Consider the following 23,150-nt stretch of genomic DNA (forward strand, 5'->3'; position numbering starts at 1 on the left):
TGGAATGGCATAATAATGACCTCCGTGCAAATAGAGGACAACTGGGGGATTATGTCTTTTCAGGGCCAATCCATTTTTCCTGCCCTGTTGTGAGAGCTAATGCAGAGTATACACTAATATTGTGCAGGCTTCTCCCAGGATTCACTTGCTTAGTTGCAGAGACAGAGCTTGTTCTTTTTTCTCAGGTCTACAGGTGCATCTGCATTTACCCCTAACATAGGCTGACATGTATAGACAAGTTACAGTCGCGCTAAAGCAATTTGAACCGAAAGTAAAAAAAAAAAAAAAAAAAAATAAATAAATAAATAAATAAATAAATAAATAATAATAATAATAATAATAATAATAATAATAATAATAATAATAATAATAATATCCCCAAAATGCCTTAGTCTAAATTGTTTATTATGGTCAGAAACATTTATTTACTTGTACTGGGTAACATACTTTCTGTCTTTCCCATTTACATTCAAATATGTAACTTTCAAACAAAATATGCAGAGATACCTTTATAAATGTTTCCATAGCAAAAGCAAAGTGCAAAGTGTAATACAATACAGCGAAAGCATGATAAAGTATAGATTACAACTATAAATACCTGAGGGAGGTAGGGTAAAGTACATTATTAAACATGGCAAACCTTGGTGAACTATAGAAGTGTATAATAACTATATAACCATGGGTAAAGCATTGATGGAAAGCTCAACATAGCATCAATAGGATTGCAAGACACAATATCAGTTTGTCAGCTGAAGTTGCATCAGACATTCATACTGTTAGGACCAGACCTACTGAGCTTCGTTGTGGTTCATGCTTTCAAAATTGTTTAATTAGTATAGCCAAGAGAAGACCCAAGGGGGATCCAGAGCAAACCAAAAAGACTGACCCCATAGTATAACTCTAGAACACTAGAAACACACTCATTTTCAGGAACCCCCAGTATTTTTATGGAAAATTTTTTTGACTTGGTCAGTTCACTTCTACTTGTTCCAATGTTTGCCATCCTATAAACCTATATTAGAAGTTATCTCAAATAGTGGATGGAATAAGGAGTAGATTTGAGCAATCTACACCACTTATTATCCCCCAGCGAAAAATATAAGTTTTTAACATGATAATATAAGATATTGGTGATAAAAGGTTGTGTCTGTCTGTACGTCTGTATGTCACACTTACATTTTAGCATATATGTAGTGAAACTGCTTATTCAGTTGTGACGAAACGTGGTATTAGCATTATGTAGCTTCATTTGCTGAAAATATCAGTTGAGGATATAGGGTGGTATAGACTATATTAGCAGACTATATAGAGGATATAGTCTGCCAATTCATCTGTCTGTATGTCAAATTTAAATTTTTGATGCCTGGATAATGGCTTATCAAACTGACATGAAACTTGGTCATTTTATTCTGTGCTATTCTTAACTTTTCCATTGTACTGATCTCTATTTTTGAATTTACAGGTGTGGGGGGTGAGGGGTGTTGGGTGTTTATATGTTACTGTCATACTTGTTTTAAATTGTACTTATGAGACAACCTGGATAAAGGAGATTGATGCATTCCTAGATGATTCCCCAGTTTTCTAAAATGTTCTAAAACACACACACACACACACACACACACACACACACACACACACACACACACACACACACACACAACACACACACACACACACACACACACACACACACACACACACACACACACACACACACACACACACACACACACACACACACACACACACACACACACACACACACACACACACACACACAGCTGAGGCTGACCCCAGCTGGATATAGTTTGATCAAATCCCTACCATGGATCAAAGTCTGTATTGCAGCAGTCTGGGTAGACAATTTCATTAAGAAATGGGTAGTTGCACACAAGAGACATATTATAACATGTTTGCCATTACATCAAATATGATTTTCTATGAAATTATGATTTTCTATTAAATTCACACTTAATACATATGCAGTGAAACCTAAAGTAGAGTACATTTCTGTATTCAACTCTATGTTCAAGTGCGACCAGTGAAACAATACATTGTGTGTGTGTGTGTGTGTGTGTGTGTGTGTGTGTGTGTGTGTGTGTGTGTGTGTGTGTTGGGGATAGGGGATGAGGGATAGGGGAAGCTCAGTCAATCAAACACAGACAGAACAGTTTGAAATCAAGTTCTAAATTGAGTCCCACTGGATGTAATGAGCACAGAGGTGTGTGTGTATGTTTCTTTTTTTTTTCTCCAGCAAGATTCTTTTGTTCTGTTTTTATCTCTCTGATTGACTGAAGTTCCAGATCCCTCATGTAACACGGCAAGCTTTAATCACCTCTTGTGATCTGTGCTAAGTCCGGTTCAGTTAAGTTTATGAATTGTCAAAATTTTAGTGTAGCTTATAGTGTACAAATTCCAACCCGTGCATGGAGCACAACAACCAAATTCTAAAATTAAAAAATAACAACACTTTTTAATGTTAATTTTTATGATTTATTATATACATTGTTAAATGAAATAAACATTGCACATATGGTACAGTACATTTTTAACACAGTTATTGGACATTCCAAGCTGAAACAGCTATAAAGGGCCGTTCACACGGCACGGTGAACATACTGCCTCCTTGCGCATCGCTGCAGACCACTGTTCACACCGATCACAGCAGGGGAAAGTCAGTGGGCGGTCTGTTGTTATGTCATGGCTGCATTTACAAGCAACAAATAGTAGATGCTAGCGGGAAGAAAAAACTGTTTTTATACAGAAGACACAAAGCTTAAGTAAAAAAAAAAAAAAAAAAAAAAAAAAAAAATATATATATATATATATATATATATATATATATATATATATATATATATATATATATATATATTATATATATATATATATAAAACCTCAGTTTAACCCCCCACAATTACCCAAAATATCAGGGAATTGTGTTGTTTAAAATAAAATAAAAACATGTTGTTTTTAAAAATTGAGATATTTTCTTTCTTTCTTTGTGAGTTTTGTCTTGTTTGCTGGGTATAGGCAAAGACAGTGGGAGTTAAAGGCATCATTATGCATTGATATTACTGAGCATTATACACATGATTAAACAATGCAACTACTGCATCATATCAAACTTTCTGGGGGGAGGGGGTGCCACTGTGAGAGCGGCAACAATCAGTGACACACCCCCCCCCCCCTCCAAAAAAAAAGAAAATAAAGTTTGATATTATGTGATGGCAATAGTTGCATTTTGTAGTCCTGTGTATACGATAATGCTCAGTAAATTCACTGATATTGTGATTATGTAATTGTGGAGGGATTATGATGGTGTGTGTGTGTGTGTGTGTATTACTTAGTGTCTTCATTCTGTATAAAAAGAACAAAGGGCATTGCAACTTAGAGAGTAGTAACTATTGGTTTTAGTAAAGGACCATTATTGTTTAGGCAGTGAAAAGGACAACCAAAGTGGGACAGTGTGCTGAAAGGAAGCCAAGCCAGACTTGTAAATTGAGAATTTAGCCCAGATTTAGTTTAGTTTAAACCAGAGCAAAGCTTGCCCCCATTTTACCTTCAAGGAGAGAAATACTTTTGAAACTAGCAAGAATCAACACAGAGCATTATTCAACATGTCCAATATGTGCCTAAGGAATTTCTAGTTTCATAACCATATAAAGATGTTTCTTGCATAATTTGCATAAAAAATGTTTGAGCATATTAACACTTGAGGGAAGCTCTTTTATTTCAGTAGTTTGTGGGTTTGGAACACAACTTAAACTTTTAATGGGATGTCTAAACAAATTCATCTAAAATACAGTCTTGTTTTGCACTTGGGTCATGTTCATACTGGTTTAATACAATTACTGTCCTTTGAACTATTTAAAGCCTTTGATATCCGTAAATTCATGTTTCTCCCCATTTTCTCTACAAATGATTATTTGAAAAACACAATTATTACAAGCCCTGATAATTAATATAGGTTTCAGAAGCTGGCTATGTTTTTTTTTTTTTTTTTTTTTTTTTTGCAAATTTCGACTTTCTTTAGATTATTTATTTATTTTTTTATATTTTTTTATTAGTTTATTTTTATTTATTTATTTATTTATTTATTATTTATTTTACTGTGGAACAATACATCCCCTTCTGTGTGGAATTATTTTAAGGTTGGTCTACTAACTATTACCAACCAACTAATAAACATGGTAATAGACATGATTTTTTTCTATTAATTGTTAGTTAATATATAATACACTAGCTAAAACTGCAAACATCACAGCCCTATAGATTATCAATTTCTAGTCGATCATATGCAGATGAACCCGTTTTATATGACCTTGCTTAATATAATACTTAATATAATATTTGAAAAACCACTTGCCATGCACCATAGGTTCTTTGAGAAATTAATATCATCTAACAAACCCGCTTACTGTCACGTTTTGTGCAGCCTGTCAAATGTCGAGGCAAGTTTCTTGCTAAATTCCCACTCTGATTTTATTATAATTTATTTGTAAAGTATATATAAACTATTTAAATGTATTTGATAATATTAATGAAAAAATAGATGGATTAGTTGACACGGATATATTATTCTGCTGTACATTTTAACAGTTGTGCTTCGTTGTTCTTTGTAGTATACAGTAATATACTAATAACAATGAACATGATGAACATGACATGTCTATACACAAATTGTGGTGTTTGTTTTTTATTAGAACCCTATTATTCAGACAGTTTCCTACAAACCGGTATGTCTTGCCATTTATGGACCAGCAATACATAAAATCGACTAACTAAACTGCAGTTTTCTCTTTCTCAGAAAGTTTCTGAATGGTGGTTGCAGTCTGCAGCACAACATTAGACGATGCTGTTTACTCTTTTGATTTTAACTAATTTTAGCTTTTAACTAGAGGTTTTAACTAATGCATTTTGCCACTGACTCCCCTGCTTGTTTAGAACCACCTAGCAGCGGATGTGACGTCACACTAAAGAAGCGCATTGATAGCGCTCAACCGTTGACAATTCATGCTTTTTTTAGATAATGACATTCCTGTTAATGACACAAAACATATTTGTTCTGTAGTAAACTATATGCATTTGTTTAAATGTAAAGAACAACAAAAAAGGAACAGTATTAAACATTTTTCTTTAATTTACCGTAGTTTTTTTTTTTCTTTTTTTCTCACACTCGTAATGTACTGTCATAGGCAAACATGAAACTTGGTTTATATTGTTGCAGGGCCCACTAATAAGAATTTCCGACAATGCCACTGGGGATTTGCACCCCAGAATTATATTTAACCCTTATATAACTCAAACTAGACCCAGGTTTGAAATTTTCCTGAAGGGGAGCCATACCACTGGCTGACCAATGCCCAGGAATGGACAGCACAACAACAATTACAGGAGCAGCTTTTTATTATTTAAAAACAATAAAGACAGAAGTGAGGGGAACTTGACATAACTTACAATCAGATAGGGCTCAATAAAATATATAAACAAAGCACAAAGCAGCAATTGACAACAACAAGGTACAAGACAAGTATTAACAAAAGGTATAGAACAGTTAAAAGTAGCTAAAAGACAGAAATAAGAAAAGAGAGCAAATATTGGACAAGATTGCCTACTGCAACCATTAATTCAAGTCTTGACAAAACATGGTACTCAGAAGTCTTCACATTGTCCACTCTCAACGGGCCCTTAGCGATCACTCAATTCAAGTCAAGTCCAGAGTTCAAGAGTCTTCCAAATAAAAGAACCACCACCTTATGCTAGGCTATTAGAACAGAATAAAAACAGACAGTCACTTTTCTTAAAAAAAAAAAACACACACAGATATGTCCTCACAATGATCAATTAGCTATACTTAAAAACTCAACAGCAAATGTAGAATGGGGGGTAAGTCAGTCACAAACTATCGGCCTACTAAAGCCCACAGCATGCGTTTACTTTGCAGATAGAACGGTTTCAAAATTACAGTTAGCAGAAATCACACTTGTCACATAGCAAACTTAAATAGCATGTGGCAGATAACAGAAGACTATTATCCAGCTACAGTCAAAGTCTCTGCATCTCTCGTTGGTGTATAACACCGATGAGGGAAAAGAAAACAAGGGGGTTACTTAACTTGACGGAAGGGCCAAACAACTTGCCCTTCCTATATTAGTTGCTCACCTCCCCTGCTATTTCACCACTTCGCCACGCCGGGTCTGCTTCAGTCCACCACAATGCTGCAATCGATCGTCCTCGTCCTCCCTTCAAAACCCAATCTCACACACCGGTTCTGCTCTTCCACGTTCAGTCCCCTTCTCCGTCCCGTCCCATTGATGCACTGCCTTGTTTCTCCGCCTGTTCCACCTCCTGTTCCGCTGCGTGTTTTTACCCATTTCACTGCCTGTTGCACCATGTAATTCACACCGTTGTTGCACTCCGCTTGTCATCAGGTTTCAAAGGTGCTTATAGTGGAAGGGGCGGATCACTCATCCCTCTGTCCAATTGCCACTTAAAGACAATGGACCAAACATTTAGTTCATTGGTCCATGGGGATGTATGGGGAGCAAGCATAGATTAAAACAGTTCCAAGTGTAATGAAAAATAAACTCAAAGTAAAATGAAGAAAGACAAACTAAAATCTTGTGCAACACATTAATAAATACAAACCCAACCAGTGCAATAAACATAAGAAAATCAATTCAATACCATAAAAACAAAATAATAACAATCACACAAAAAAAGAAAAGAAAAAGTGCTCAATTAATAACTTGCGTGTCACCCTGTGACACACTCCCCTGCTTATAGGTTCCTATCCCAGGAACTAACACACCTCCCATAACAATCAATCACGGTACCTTAATGGAGGTCTCCCAATATTTTCTCTCTGGGTGCCTTAACTTGGGAACATTACCCTGAGGGTCTGGGTTCAAGAAATAACCCCAAGCTAATGGAAACATTTCTTCTGCTACTGTTGGATTCACATTTTCAGTTGTTTGAGCTATTTTTGGGTAGGTGATGCAGGGACGGAGGCGATTTCGGTGGAGGACTCTCTCAGGTCCCTCTCTCCCTTCTGGTTCCAAACAATAAACTGGTTGGTTAGGCCGAGTATTTCCAATCATTATATAAAGCACTTTTTGCCACCTATCTGCTAATTTCCCCCTTGCTCGTCTACGACTATCCAAAATCAATACTCTCTCCCCTGGGATCAGTGGTACATCTCTAGTTGATTGGTCATAGCCTCACTTTGCCCTCTCTGCAGCCTTCCCAATGTTCTCCCCTGCTTTTTTGTAAGCATAGGACAGCTTTCCATGTTGCCTCTGTACCCATTCCTCACTACTGACCTCCGTCCTTTCATTGGTGTGCCAAACATCATATTCACCGGTAAACAAGCATGTCTCCCAAACACAAGGTAGAATGGAGCATATCCAGTAGAAGCATGTACAGAGTTGTTGTAGGCATGGACTAATTCTGGTAGGTAATCCATCCACCTATCCTTTTTCTCCACTTCTAAAGTCCCTAAAAGATTTAAAACTGTTTGATTAAAACGCTCACAGCCCCCGTTCCCTTGGGGATGATATGAAGTTGTGCCTCTTTCACGGCAACCATAGTACTGGCAGACTTCTCCAATCAGGGTGGATTCAAAATTGGGACCTTAATCAGAATGGAATCTTTCAGGACAGCCAAAGGGCTGATTAATCTGACGCCATAAAACATGTGCTGTCGTAAGGGCTGTCTGGTCTTGTGTAGGCACTGCCCGTAGGGATCTGATGCTGCACAATACCTGTCTGCCCATAATATTCTTCATGGGCTGCAAACACCCACTGCCACTTCTTCAGAAGTCCATGCAATTGGTCCTGTTGTTCCAGAGTCAAGCCATCTCCCTGTAGAGACAAGTGCTGGGGCAGAGTTATGTCATTCCCAGGCCCAACAGAGCTGACTTGGGTTATCCCAACCTCCACTACTCCAGGACTGACTTTGGTCAGTGCCAAACCTCTTTCTTCTTTTACATCCTTAAGGTCAATGATGGATAGCATCGCTAACTTTTGGAACCGATTCGCACTTACTGAGTGGGGGCTCAGGTTCCTTACCCTCACTAGTAATCTTCCCTTATTCACTATACCTAATGTTCTAACCACTTCCACCAGCCCAGACTCTTTCACTGGCTCGACCAGAGCACAATAACTTTGACCCCTGAGCCCCACTGGGGCCTTTGCCCATAAAGCTACTTCACAATTGGCTGATACAATCACTGATCGTCGGCAGGCAAGCTCTGCTGAGCCCATAAGACCATGCTGACAGGTGGCAAAGCTTCTTTCTATCCTGGCTCCACAGGGTGGTTAGGCAAGGAGACAAGGAAAGAAGAGTTATTTCCATTTTGTTTAAACAATTCTTCCCAACAGGCAGCAATCACATTCATTCCCAAAATGCCCTGTTCAGCACTCAAACAATCATTCCTCACAATAACTACCCCCCGTGATGGAATTCTCACCCCTCCCACCAGGAAATCAGCTACCAAGTAGCCCACATATGGAATCTCTTGTCCATTGGCAGCAGGTAACTCCAACCATGGAATGTCAGCTGTATCTTCCATACACTTATTCTTAAAATGCTGATTAAAAAGGCTCTCACTAAATAAAGTGACTTGGGAGCCAGTGTCTAAAAGACAATGCACTTTGATTCCATCCACATAAACCTCCACTTGGGGGCAAGTGCTTCTTGTAGGGTTCCAATGGGGTCGGTGTAAAGTGGTCCAGTTGTTTGACCCACAGCCACTGGAGAACCTAGTATAAAGCCGGCTTCGCAGTATTTTCATGACAATATCAAAATATATGCCCAGCCAGACCACTAGCATTACAAATTGGGTGGCCTTGTGCATCCCATCAGTTCTCTGCCCTAATAGAATACAAATTTTGATTAGCTGAACCCCCCCTCGGCCTACCTATGGGTGCATCTCCTGCATAATCCATTGGAGGGCGCTGTTCAAGAGGTTGATAAGTCCCACCTCTCAACTCACCCAGCAGTGTTTGTGTCAGTTCAGACAGCTGTCCTTGGACCTCTTGTAGCAGCTCTCTTTTAAACTTCCAGTCCAATCATGCAGTAGGCCGGGTGGGAGTAGGTTCCTCCACAGCCAGACAGGCTGGTGGTGTCCACCACTCTCCTTCCTGTTTACTCTCATAAAATAAGGCCTCCTTTTTTACCTTATCAAAGGACATCCTCTCCTATTGCCTGACTTGTCGCCGCAGCTCCTGTCTCAATGTTCCATCTGATCCAGGCCTGTAGAGTCCTGAGAGCATAATCTAGAAAGCAGCTCCTTAAGCCAGAGGGAAAAAGCTCGAAGAGACTCATTAGGTTCTTGTTTACAGTTAAAAAATTGTGTTCTTAATGCTGCAATTGGGGTTCTATCACCATATAGTTCTTTTAAAATAGCAAAAATCTTGGTAGATGTATTCCTATTTTCTTTATCAATGGTCAGTATCTCCCTCTTTGCTTCTCCATCTAAAGCTCCTAATATAAATTCAGCCTTTTTTTCTTCACCATCTTGCTGTATACTAAACATACAATTTGAGACCTCCATTCCACTAGTTTCACCTCTGACCCTGTACCTTTAAATTTCTGAATCCAAGGAGTCCCCATAAAAAATGGCATCATCATTACTTGTGGCCCTGTGGCCTGTGCTTCCTGTCCCAGCATAATGGAAGGTCAAACGGCTACTCACCCAATCAAATCCTGCCCACTCTATGTTAAACTTGTGTCGCAGGGCCCACTAATAAGAATTTCCGACTATGCCACTGGGGATTTGCACCCCAGATATATATTTAACCCTTATATAACTCAAACTAGACCCAGGTTCGAAATTTTCCTGAAGGGGAGCCACACCACTGGCCGACCAACACCCGGGAATGGATAGCACCACAACAATTACAGGAGCAGCTTTTTATTATTTAAAAAGAATAAAGACAGAAATGAGGGGAACTTGACATAGTTTCTGCATCTCTCGTTGGTGTATAACACCGATGCGGGAAAAGAAAACAAGGGGGTTAATTAACTTGACAGAAGGGCCAAACAACTTGCCCTTCCTATATTAGATGCTCGCCTCCCCTGCTATGTCACCACTTCGCCACGCCGGGTCTGCTTCAGTCCACCACAATGCTGCAATCGATCGTCCTCCCTTCAAAACCCAATCTCACACACCGGTTCTGCTCTTCCACGTTCAGTCCCCTTCTCTGTCCTGTCCCGTTGATGCACTGCCTTGCTTCTCCGCCTGTTCCATCTCCTGTTCCGCTACGTGTTTCCACCCGTTTCACTGCCTGTTGCACCACATAATTCACACCGTTGTTGCACTCCGCTTGTCATCAGGGTTCAAAGGTGCTTATAGTGGAAGGGACGGGATCACTTACCACTCTGTCCAATTGCCACTTAAAGCCAATGGACCAAACATTTAGTTCATAGGTCCATGGGGATTTATGGGGAGCAAGCACAGATTAATTAAACAGTTCCAGGTGTAACAAAAAATAAACTCAATCAAAGTAAAATAAAGAAAGGCAAACCAAAATCTTTTGCAATTCACTAATAAAGACAAACCCAACCAATGCAATAAACATAAGAAAATCAATTCAATATCAGAAAAATAAAATAATAATAAATAATCACACAAAAAAAAGAAAAGAAAAAGTGCTCAATTAATAACTTGCGTGTCACCCGTGACAATATCATGACCCGCGTCACATCACAAACTGTTCCTGCAAGGCAGTCATGATATAAAACGGGTTCATCTGTATTTGAAATTGGTTTAAGTTGTTACTGTAGTAATGTTTAGCAAATCAAGTTTTATTAGCAGGTGTCTCAACCACCTCGACTGCATTTATGGTTTTTAGAGCTTTTAATCTCATCTCACTGACAGGGAACAGAATCCATAAAGGCGGTGCATCACACAACATTGCCCGCTCCATTAGTTTATAAAGATCTTAACGGAAAATCCTTAGCTCAAAATGAACAAAGTTTGTTAACAGTTAATAAACTAATAAGTGGCCCTTAAAATAAAGTGTGACCAAACAGACAAATCAATGAAAACAAACAACAACAACACATTCTAGCAAGGTGGAAAGGTGCTATTATTCAGTAAAAAAACAACAACAAAAATACAGTTTGTGAATACTTTGTGTAATGATATTAGCAAAGATATCTCTCTACAACATTTGTCACAAGGCAAGTTCTCAAGGGCTAAATTATTTTTTATTTCTCTAACGAGGTCGCATTCCAGTCATGTATACAGCTACTTCTCCAATCCGGAGCTAGATACCTCACCTGGACGTTAAAATGTGTTTGTTTTTAGTTTTCTTTTCTATATTTTTTATCGATGATATTGGTGTGTTCCGTACAAAGTCCAGGGTATTACAGAATTTAGGAATACTTAAAACTTAAGATGTTTGCTTGCCCTAATGAAGCATAGATATAATATTCTCCTGGCAAAACTTGCCTTGCATTGCCTTCTTTGAAATGGTTCAGTGTTACAGCTTTCATATACATTGATTGAATTGTTCTACATCGCTTGTGTTTATTAGGTTTTTTTTGGACTGTTTGTTATGCTGCTAATTCATACAGTGACAGTCTCACATGCATCTTCAGTAATTAAATTACAATATAACATTCTTCACTGACTACAATGAAATGTGTTTTGATGGGATTTGGTTGACGTATCATAGCAACAACCTAAATGGTTTCCTTCAAGTTTGTACTTGTGGTGGAGCTTTCAACAATAAATATGATGTCAGCCGAGCAAGCTCAGACTGCTTTCTGTGTTTTTATTGGTCTGGTGCAGCAGAATGCAGTGCAGTTGGTGTTTACAATAAGAAGGCTCTGTAAAAAATGTGTTTCTCTGAAAGGAGACTAATCCGTTAACCTGCTATGCTATCTACATTTTGATGTAAATATCCCACTAATTATTAAACCTGTTTGTGGCTGGGTTTATCAGGCCACCAGCACCCATCTGCACTTTGCAGCTGGCCCTGCTGGGGGGCAATTTTTCCTTCATTCATTTGTTCATCCATTCGTCATTTGACCAGCACTGAAGGGGCTGCGATGAAGGCTTTAAAATAAAAATCCTTACCTCTCATTAGCATAACAATATTGTGAGAAGCATCTTTTCATTTTCATGTGAAACCCGTATCTCCCACCACACTATAAATTAATTTCCTTTTTGGCAGGTACGGGGAGCAGGTTATCCATTTGTTCATGAAAAAGGCTCAAGGAACATCTGTGACTCCAGAAGTATAAAAACAGAAATTTAACATCACTAAGGGGTGGACTCATATCTTTAAGATTTAGGCAACTGCTTTGTTATTGCTGTAAGCTGCCAATGGCACAAAGGGTAGTATCCTGGGCTTCCACAAAATGTAGACTGGGGTTTAATTCCCTGTAGGAAAAAGCAGTTTAAGATCTTTTTTTTTTTGTTAGTTTGGTTATGATTTATTGGCCTTAAGATTAACAGAGGAAGTTGTTATATTACAAATTCATAAGATTAGGTATTATTTCTTTACCATCCAGAAACATCCTGAGTTAATATATAGCTGTGTTCAGTTTGTCTGAAATTAAGAATCAACCTGAGCTTGTGAGCTGCACGTGTTGCCAAGTACAGTCAATGTGAACTTCCGTTTTGAGGATCAGAACTATTTTGTTCACTATCACTGAGTGAACAATTGGAATAATTTAGGAGTGCAATAGTTTTGAAAAGTAGTGCTAAACTACTCTTCAATTAGTTTTAAGTGTTATGATTAGGTAAAAGTGTGCCTGGAAGACATGTTTGCAGCCATTTTCTGCAATTAAACTTCCCACACGATACAAACCTTGTGGATGAGTGTGTGTGTGTGTGTGTGTGTGTGGGGGGGGGGGGGGTCATGTGAGTAGTCTAGATCCAGTGTAAAGCTATCATCATCTATGGGTGCTAAGAAATACAGATTAAAGAAATGTAACATGTTTATTGGAGCCAGAATTTAATGTTGCTGGTACTATATGAGGTAACCTGGTGCTAGAATCTAGTGCCATAGCGCCAAATTAACAGTCCTGTTTTTGCTGTCCCTGCAGTTATGGTGCAGCTGTACTAAGCTAAGCCACCAATTTACTGATTTTAAATTTTGGTTTACCTGCACTTGTTTTTCATATGACAGAATAGGGGGCTGCAGTGGAAGGTTAGGGATTTTCCAGCTCTTTTTAAAATTTAAAAACTGTATGCCAATTAAAAAAAGGGAGGTATGATGAGGGAGGCCATCTACAGTTATACAAATATTTTAAAAATACACACGTACTCCTCTGTTGTCAACAGCAATGCAGTGCTGCCAACCAGCATACATCTGAGTGCAGATCATAAATATGAGTGTTTTTAACACCTGTGTGTGCAACTATTAATTTCGGCAGTAAAAGCTGGCAACATAAACGTCCATGGCAGTACTGGTTGGGTAATTTCCATACATTAAAAAAAAAAAAAAAAAAAAGGTTTAGTATTTTTTTTTTTAATGCGTGAATTTGCAATTATTTTTGTACTGTGATATCACAATCTCCTGGGTTTGACAGGGTATCATTTTTAAATGTTTTCCAAGTTATTGCAATATTGTTTTAGAAGGGCCAGACAGAACAGTGAACTAATCCACTGGTATTTCAACAACAACACAAAATGTCTTGTACAATGTGAATGGTGTATATGAAGCTAATGATTAAATCTTTCACAAAACTGAACCACACCAAAATCCCATCTCATGCCGACATCGACTCTGCATCAGAGTGCTACATTTTTGTTCTTTCCTAAGTTTCACAGCACCTACACTGTCACACTAGAAAACTACAATCAACTTTCATCACCATTTCCCTTTCTAAAAATGAATAAACACAGTGCACTGCATAGAGACAGAACAGCAACTACAGTGACAGCAGCCAAATAGTCCACAACAACAATAAAAGGTACAAATAAACATATTTGAGATACTGAATGACTTAAACTAGAGGAAAAACTACCTCACAAATATTGTATGCTGGTTTCATTTCTAATCGTTACTCTCACAATCACTGCAACTAATGTAATCATTGCTCACCCCCTAAGCATGGCGTATAAACATTTTACACGTTGTGACAAAAAAGGCAGTTATAAAAAATAATACCTAATAATAATAATAATAATAATAATAATAATAATAATAATAATAATAATAATAATACAACTTGGCAATTATGTGTTAATGATAGGAAATGTATTATTCATTTTAATATAAATAATACACAATTTAAAATACAAATGAAACTTGCCATGCTCAATCCTGGAAGAGCAGCAGAATTCAGAAAATGCAGAACTAACATTCGAAGTTGGCAACCTATTTTTGGCACTTAAAACTCTTCCACCGTTAGTGCCAGAAACAGACAGTTTGCTGCTTTTACTGATTTTTCCATCTGATATCTGGGTAATCAGAAGACATTTTGCAAACCAATCGTACGCACAGTGCGCAATGTGCGTACGTCTGTTGGCGCCAATGCAAGACATAAAAATAAATGCTACTGCCAAATTACAGTACACTTCCTGTTACTAGCACGTAGATTGCAGGATCTCTTGTAACACACATTCTTTGTAAGACCTATTATGTCTTTAACAAGTCCGGCAGATACCCAGAGACATTTACTTTAGCACAAATCTAACTGCTGGCACAGTTTTATGGGCAAAAGTGGATGTAATAAAACTTCTGCTTTTAAAACCTTTGAGGTGCCAGTCATTTGATTCACCACTGGAGTGTGCAGTTTTAAAATCATTACCCTTTCTTTCTTGTATTGAAAAGAAGAAATTGGCAGCACTTGATGTGTATGGACTGTCTGTCACTGGAACCAATCAAAAGCCACTTTTTATTCCGAAAAAACAAACACTGAAGGCTGCCTTAATGTATTTAGAATTCCCTTGGCCTTTTGTTCTGCTTTAAAGATGTCGATTAGCAAGGTATTATTTAACTGTACGTCTGTCACATTAACATCTGTTCGCTGACATAATTGTCACAAATCTTTCCTTAAGAGTTGTTAAAGTCATTCAGCAAGTAAGAGTGCGAGGCAGCAGCTAGGGCTGTGCACAGAGCCAGCTCTCACTCAGCTGCCTGTTGGGAACCAAGCCTGAAAAAACAGTGTGCCGGCAAGGGCTTGGTGATGATGGAACAGTATTTGATTCTGCCTTACCTCTGAGACCGCATGGGGGTTATAATTCTATGCAATACCAATCTCGGCAGTCACCAAAATAAATAAATAATTGAAGTGAAATGAAGCACAAATACCTCACACGGTTGTTCTGCATTGCTTAATGGATAATTATAATACTTTAGGAATGTCTGGTTTTTTAAACTATGTTGCTTATTTTGATAAGGGGATGATTGTATTATATTCAGAGATACTAATATATTTAGTGAGCAAATGGTCTGAGCAATAAATGCATTCTACAGTCTTGAAAAACAGATTAATTTTGGAGTGCACTTATGATACATGTACAGTATAAGTGTGAAGAACAGAAATCAAAGACATTTTTAGTACTATACAGATTCCTTATTAGTACAGATCACTTATCTTAACACGGACTGGTCACAACTGGGTGGAATTGACAAAAGTATACAGTAGATTAATTTGAATAGTGGACAGTTATCCATTAGTGAACTGACGTGGGGTAGAAAAGACAACAGATTTCCCATGCCCTAGCACCACACACCAGTGCATATTTTAAGGTTTTTTTGGTAGGCCAGGGTACTTTTAAGGAAAAAGTATCCCAAATGAATGTCATACATATAGTTATGGTTAGTGTGACCTGAAGGATGTAGTACTCAAGACTCATTGATTAATATTGCCAGTGTCAACAGGTTCTCTCCTGAATAGTGAGTCTTGCATGCAGTGCTGGCCCAGGAAACTGTTTCGTAATGACCTGACTGACCCACAGAACCACCTTGAATAAGGACTAAATATGAGAGCAGACTGTATTTTACTGTCAACTGTAACTGCCATTTCATTTACAGAGCTTACAGCATAGCCTTCCATGAATCTTCCAGACAAAGGGCAAACCTCACAATCAGTAATCCACCCACAGCCATCCCAAAAAGAAGGTTGGTCTACCTTTACCAAATGATATTCAAAGGCAATGCCAGCTATAATGGTATGAACCATTGTTAGAATCAATACAGACTGGTTCCAGTGTGCTGTATCAGTACAGTGTGCTACTTTATCAGGATCGCTGTACAGTATTTGACAATACTGTGGATTGCTAATGGATGTGCTAAGATTATTTGATAGAAGTGCTTACACTGGATGAGAGAGAGAAAGTTTCACACTGCAGGAAAAAAAAATCCAAGGAAATGTAAGTCACTGAAAATAAAGCATGCTAACAGAGCTTGGTATAACCAGATATCAGTGCCAGACTTCAATTTTAAATGAAAAAAAAACAAAAACATTTTTGATTATATATATATAAACAGTGCACGTAAATTTAAAAAAACAAAAATATCTATATATATTATATATATATATATATATATATATATATATATATATATATATATATAATGCACTGTGAAGAAATGTTGCAAATGGAAGTGCATGACAGGTAAAATTTAGAGGAGGCAGAATTAAGCCATTATTTGATTCGTTGCAACCACTTTAATACACAGGTATTGTAACAGCATTTACCAGGGTTGACCTTAAACAGTAAAAAGAAATATGAGAGCAAGGATTAAGCATAAAGATTTTTTTAATTGTTATTCCAAAGTTAACATCTATCAGCCTATTACAGACAGTTGCTGGCACACATTATGTCTAATGTGATGTCAGTGAAAAACAGACATTGAGGTAACAGTTACAGTGGTAAAGTAACAACACTGTCCCGACAAGTTATTTTATTCAGCAAATATATACTCTTACTTCTAATATATACATTTTTCATAAAATAAATAATCATAAAAAAACATCAGACTTTAGAAATACAAAAAAAAGGAAGTCACAAACTAGTTTGTACAAAACTTTGGATTTTAGGACATTATAATACATGCACAGTTTTGTAAAGAGGAGAAAACAAGTTTTAAAAAAGAAACTACAAACATTAATGTAGTAATTTTAATTAAAAGTGTTTCTTTATGGTCAGGTACATCTAATCTATTACTTATGCTTATAGAAACTAATGATGCAAATTGGGGGGAAAAAGTCCTTGCTACTTAAAATGTCAGGTGCTAGTGAAATCATTTGATTAAAAAACAAACAAACCAAAAAAAAAAAAAAAACTTAGCTTAACATACAAGTTGCATTACATTTCATTAAGCTTAACAATAGACTAGCTTTTATAAATAGAGTTATAAGTAAAATTCATAGATTCCAGTGTTTATGTGTAATGTAGCTTCAAGCATCTGAATCTCACAAACAGGCAACACGTTTAAATTCTGTCTATATTGTTAACATATACATGTCATATATGAAAAGTGAATTAGTACAAAACTTCACATCTTTTTTCAAAACTATTTCTACATGATTTCTTTCATATAATATATATATATATATATATATATATATATATATATATATATAGCTAGGGTTGAATAGCAGCATTCAAAGAGGGAGGGGGTCAAATTTCTGATAGGTCAATTGCCTCTGGAGGCACTCGAAGGTGCCTCACTGTTTTTCTAGCAAGCATGGTTGTGAACCTTTGCATCTAATTAATGTATGGGGCAAGAAACAGCATTTTAAAGTACATTACCATGGTGTGGGTGGCATTACATTAAAATGGGATTTCTTCTTTTTACCATTTTTTGTGATTGTTTTCTTAAATAATTATTATTCCAGCTCTGTTATAATGCACTACTAAGTCAAATCCCCAGTGTCCCCTATCCTGTGCTATAGCATAAGTTGAAGGAGACTTGGATGGGTAGGTCTGCTTATAACTCTTTAATTCCTTAACTGTAACATTTGATGCAGTCCAGCAGCAGCCTATAATAATCCCATTTCACAATTTGATAAACTTGAGATGATTCAGATTTTGTTTCTCTTTTACAAAGTAACAGCCTTCAAAAACATCTGGGGGAACTTTGCTGTTACATAATCATTATACACTATAGCATATACTTGTGTTGCAATACTTAAGTTAAAGTTTAGTAGTTCTTGACGTATATTGTAGGCATGATTCAATCTGGGTTTGTGGTTGAGCATCTCAGATTTACAACAGGAAAGTGCTAAATACAGGCTCACTTGTGAATTTCACAGATATAGTAAGTGGGAATCGTATTTCTATTACAATACTTAGGTTGTACTGTATATCCCTTCTGTTTACCATGCCGGAATTAGTGTAACAATTTAAAATGGCAAAAGGTTGAGGTGAGCGTATAGTACATGTTCTTATGCATTGGTTTACCATTGTAATTATGACATGCTCAAGCACAAGTGCATCACTACTAACACTGTTTCACAAGTAAATAAAACAAGATTTAATCTGTGGAAAGGTATAAAGGGAGACAGCTACTTCGTTAGATTAGCCAAACATTTAACAAACATTATCCTTTCATACAGTATATTCTCTCAGGCAAAAGTGCAACCTCACCCACATGTGTGCAGTTGGTTAACGCTATGCTTTATATCAAAAGAGCTTTGTAAAATTAGCTTTATGAATCTGCTCGAGAAAAGTCAACTCATTTTAATATAAAAACATTTGGAATAATTTCAAAACAATCTTTTGACTACATTGCTCAGCTCTATTACTAGATGAATGAACTTGAACAGGACTAATACAAGAAGCCTCTCTCCATGATTGGCTATGATTACATAGACTGCTACAGCTACATGCCAAAAGATAGCATGGGTCCATTGCAGACTTTTCAAGAGTACTGTGTCAGGAACAATGTGTTTGTTGCCATCTTGAATAAAACAAGAACTGTATCCACTATGATACATTATGTCCTACAGCACTAAGGGACTTAGACTTATATTTTATTTAAGAGATCCCGGCAGCATAATGCTGTACTCTCATGAACAGTCCGGTCAAAATCGTCAAGTTGGAATCACTAGGTTCCTGCAAGAAAAACAGTCAGCATGGTCATGAAAATAATACCCCTTGTGTTGATGGCGTATGTCCATCTTCCTTGCAAGTGTGATATCAACTGGGCTTTAATTAAGAGCATTTGAGGATTAATACCAATTCATGAATCAAACTTCCAAAACCTTTGAGGAAGAGCCATCATCTATGCTTAAAGGTTCCTTGGATTGACATCATACACATATATCCTTTTTGTATGCACTTGCTTGCATTGAAGAAATAGAGCTTCTTCCCATGATCTCACAACTTCTTTTTGACCAAAAGTTTACCCAGTTTTCACACAGGCATCTGTAAACACCCCAGTCTCAGACTTGCATCTTTGTGTTATTTTTGAGAAGGAAAGGGTAGGGGTAGAAACTGTTCTTGTGTACCCTATTTGCAGGTATGGACGTCATAAACACGTAAACACTCTTGACAGCTCACGTAACAGCACCAGTGGAAGATGCAGTGGCACTTCTCTTTTCGTTTCTCAGTCCTCGTATTGTGCCCACGACCGCAACACAGAAGGTCACATCCATCGATTCCATGGGAGGTTACATTACAGATCCTGTCCCTGGTGCCGAAAGACCCTGTCTCTGGGTTAGGTTCGCAGAAATTTGGGGAGCTCTCGTAGTAAACCAGATCCCGCTCCATTGGGGGCTTGAAGAAGGCAAACTTGGGCCTGAGTGTCTCCACCCAGCCCCTGGATTCCCGATGCTTCTCCACCACCATCTCTGAGGAGCTGTCATACTTGTCCTTTAGGTAGTCCCCAATGACTCGGAAGTCTGGCTGTGACCACCAGCATGTCTTCACCTCACAGCTACCCGACAAGCCATGACACTTACACTTCAGGTGCATATGGTCGATAATTGACTGTAAAAAAACAAAAAACAAAAACAAATGTCAGTTGTAACACTTAAACACATTGAAAAGAAGGAATCATGCAAATTATTATGAAATATGGTTTCAACCAAATAATACAGAACGTATTAACTAAGAGTAGTGCCAATGTTACGAGGAAGATTGAGCCTACTCACACCATCTAAAAGTAGATTCCTTACCATGCGTCCAGCCTCATTGTTGTGTCGATTCATGGCGGAGCGGGCGTCAGGCCTGTTCTCCCTTGCATCGGCAAACTCCCGGGAAACCATGCTCCCAAACTCGGCATCCTCACTGCAGCCACCCCATTTCCAGCCCTCCCCTGGGGGGCCCTTGTGTCGGGTGTCACAGCCGCAGATGGTAGCAGATCCCTCTGCACATGACCGTGTCACTGCGAAGGCCACTCCTGCTGAAGCAATCGCGTGGACAAAGGATGACTCTCTGGTGGCTAAAATGAAGAAAGAGACTATTTTATATTAATTTTATTTTTTACTAAACATGAATCAGTTATTGCACTTTATTTTCTTGCTAAAGTAGAATCAATAGAATGAAGCAATCCAGTACTAATAGTACCATGCAGTACATTCCTGGATTAAACAAAATTAAGGTAGGGTTTAGTGCAAATTTTATTTAGTGCAACTGTTATATAGATCACATGCTAAACAATTGGATTGTACATTATACATAATGTTTCTATCTTAATAAATAAGGAAAATTGGAAGGTTAGCTTATGTCATTCTAGGATGAATCACTCAATGTCTGTAACATCAACAGCTGGACTTTTAAAACATTACCGACAGATCTATAATTATAAAATGTTAAATTAAGCCTTTTAAAGATAGAGCAAACTTGGTGAGAGGATTTTGTGAAAAAATGATAATGAAACCCTGGATGTAACACTTAAATATTGTGATGAATAATATCCCTTGACAAGACGTGTCAACAATTCAAATGCAATTGGTTTCCTGTTGACATAAGATACAATTCACATGAAGTAAAAATTGTTTATCGCACAGAACACAACTTTACAATATTCACTAACAAGCACTGTTGTTTGTGCGGTGGGTTAGGACGTTTGAGGGTTAGCATTTAGTCTTCTTTGACCAAGGACTAAAACCCAAATGAAAACATCAATAATATTGACATTTTTTCAAATTAAAAAACAAAAAGATTGGAAAAAAACAAGCCTTTGGGTTGAGGAGAAAGTGTCCAGACAAAAGGGGATAGCCCTTGGGCCTACCTGAGAATGGAATGCAGGGATCTGCCGAAGTCGCCTGATTGCATCTGACAGGCTCCCCCCCTGTCCACTCTGCCTGGTTGGTATGGCAAATCGTCCTTATTACCTGCTGTGGGCATGAATCCCCCTTTGTGCTGCCACTGTCACGCTGCATTAAGCTGACAATGGCCCCTGATATTTTATATGAAATTCACCCTCGCCAGTGATTAGCGGGGACCAAGTTAAGTCATAGCAACAGAGAACTATGCATAGGCCGGGTCCTGATTGTCGGCGGAATGGGAAATCCCTATTCAAATGGTTTAATAAAACAATCTAAAGGGCGTGTGAATCGTGAAAAGCGCTTTCTCTTCAGCTTAATCTCATGGTTGCAGGGATATTGTGTTCCGACCAGGCACCAGCAGGGTGTGAGCTAAGGTCCCCCATCAACTCCATTTACTTCAACCCTTCTTTCTTTCTTACAGTGAGTTAATGATATACCAGTGTGCTTGCCTCCACGCAGCAAAGAGAAACATGCATTTTATGAAAAGGAGGGACCTCCTATCACATCCTAAATGGTAACAGTTTCTCATCGAAAGGTCAGAGGCCATAACCTGAATTCTCTGACCTCTCATAGCCTGGTTAAGTTGAGCATAATCATTGAGAAATATGTTAAGTACTTTTGTTGACTACCTGATATTTCAAATGATTATTTATTGCACCATAATTGCAGCCAAGTTTTTTTTTCATATATATTGGATTACATACCCCAATGGAAATTTATAATTTCTAGAAATTTCTAAAAAACTGAAAAATCTTGTGTAGCAAAAGATGTGCTTTTGTGGATGAGGAAAAAGTTACAAGAAATAAATAGTATACAATTATTTATTTCTGATTATTTTTATTTGCAAAACTGGATTGTAGGTGAACATTCTTAGAAACTATAAAAGGGTTAGGCATAGGATGATTGCTGTCATTACCAATAAATCAATATGGGAAAAAGTAAAGAGCTATCTGAAGACCTTAGGCAGAAAATTATTTATTGTCATAAACCTGGAGAAGGATACTGTTTCAATTTCAACTATTGTTTCTATTATCAAGACGTGCAAGACTCATGGTACTGTCATAATGCTCCCTCGTCTGGAAGAAAGCTTTCACCAAAAACAAGTAGAAGAGTTGTGAGGAAGGTTAATAACAATCAGTGAGTTGGCTGTAAGCGGGACTGGGGTTTCCATTTCAACCACAGGGGTCAGGTATTGCATGGTGAAGGTCTCAATGGTAGCAGGTCAAGGAAAAAGCCACTGTTACGAAAACGTCATAAGGACAATTGCTTAAAGTTTGGAAAACGGCATTGATGAATATGAATTCTGGCCACAGGTTTTGTGGAGTGATGAAACAAAAATCCAGCTATTGGTTATTATGTTTGGAGAAAATGTAGTGAGGTTTACAAAGAAAAGAACACCATACCTATGGAGGTAATAATATTCTTTTATGGGGCTATTTTTTCTCTAATGGCACAGGACATTTGGTTCCAATACATGGTAAAATGGATTCCATAGCTTACCACAAAATACTGGTCAATCATCTGAAACCCTTTGCTACAAAAGTTGGTTTAAAGCACAACTGGACATTCCAACATGACAAAGACCCAAAGTACACATAAAAAAAAAAATCTACTTTAGAATGGTTAAAGAAGAATAAAATCAAGGTTCTGGAATGGCCTAGTCAAAGTCCCTATCTAAATCTGATTGAGAATCTTTGGTATGAGTTGAAGAAGTTCGTGCACAAGAGAAGTCCATGGAATTTGAATTAACTGGAACAACTTTGTGTTGAATAATGGTCAAAAATCACTAAAGAATCATGCCAAAAACTCATTGACAAATATCCTAATCGTTTAAAAGAGGTTATTATTGCTAAAGGTGCCTCAACTAGCTATTAATTTCATTTTCCTTGTCAGGGTATGAATACTTTTGAATTAGCATATTTTGAGTTTTGCAAAGAAACTGCTGAAATAAATAATTG

General features: G+C 37.6%; 1 protein-coding gene across 1 annotated transcript in view; it reads right to left on the reverse strand.

Annotated features, from left to right (window-relative positions):
• Nucleotides 1-17,572: 17,572 nt before the first annotated feature.
• Nucleotides 17,573-23,150, reverse strand: part of LOC121314315 (protein Wnt-3a-like) — a 32,514-nt gene continuing 26,936 nt past the window's right edge. The window contains exons 3-4 of the mRNA XM_041247433.1: nucleotides 20,098-20,363; nucleotides 17,573-19,909 (exon numbers count right to left, since the gene is read on the reverse strand). Coding sequence (XP_041103367.1) covers nucleotides 19,430-19,909; nucleotides 20,098-20,363 — 746 coding nt within the window. The 3' untranslated portion in view covers nucleotides 17,573-19,429. The remainder of the gene's footprint in view (nucleotides 19,910-20,097; nucleotides 20,364-23,150) is intronic.

The sequence above is a fragment of the Polyodon spathula genome, chromosome 4 (assembly GCF_017654505.1).
Source record: "Polyodon spathula isolate WHYD16114869_AA chromosome 4, ASM1765450v1, whole genome shotgun sequence".
NCBI lineage: Eukaryota > Metazoa > Chordata > Actinopteri > Acipenseriformes > Polyodontidae > Polyodon > Polyodon spathula.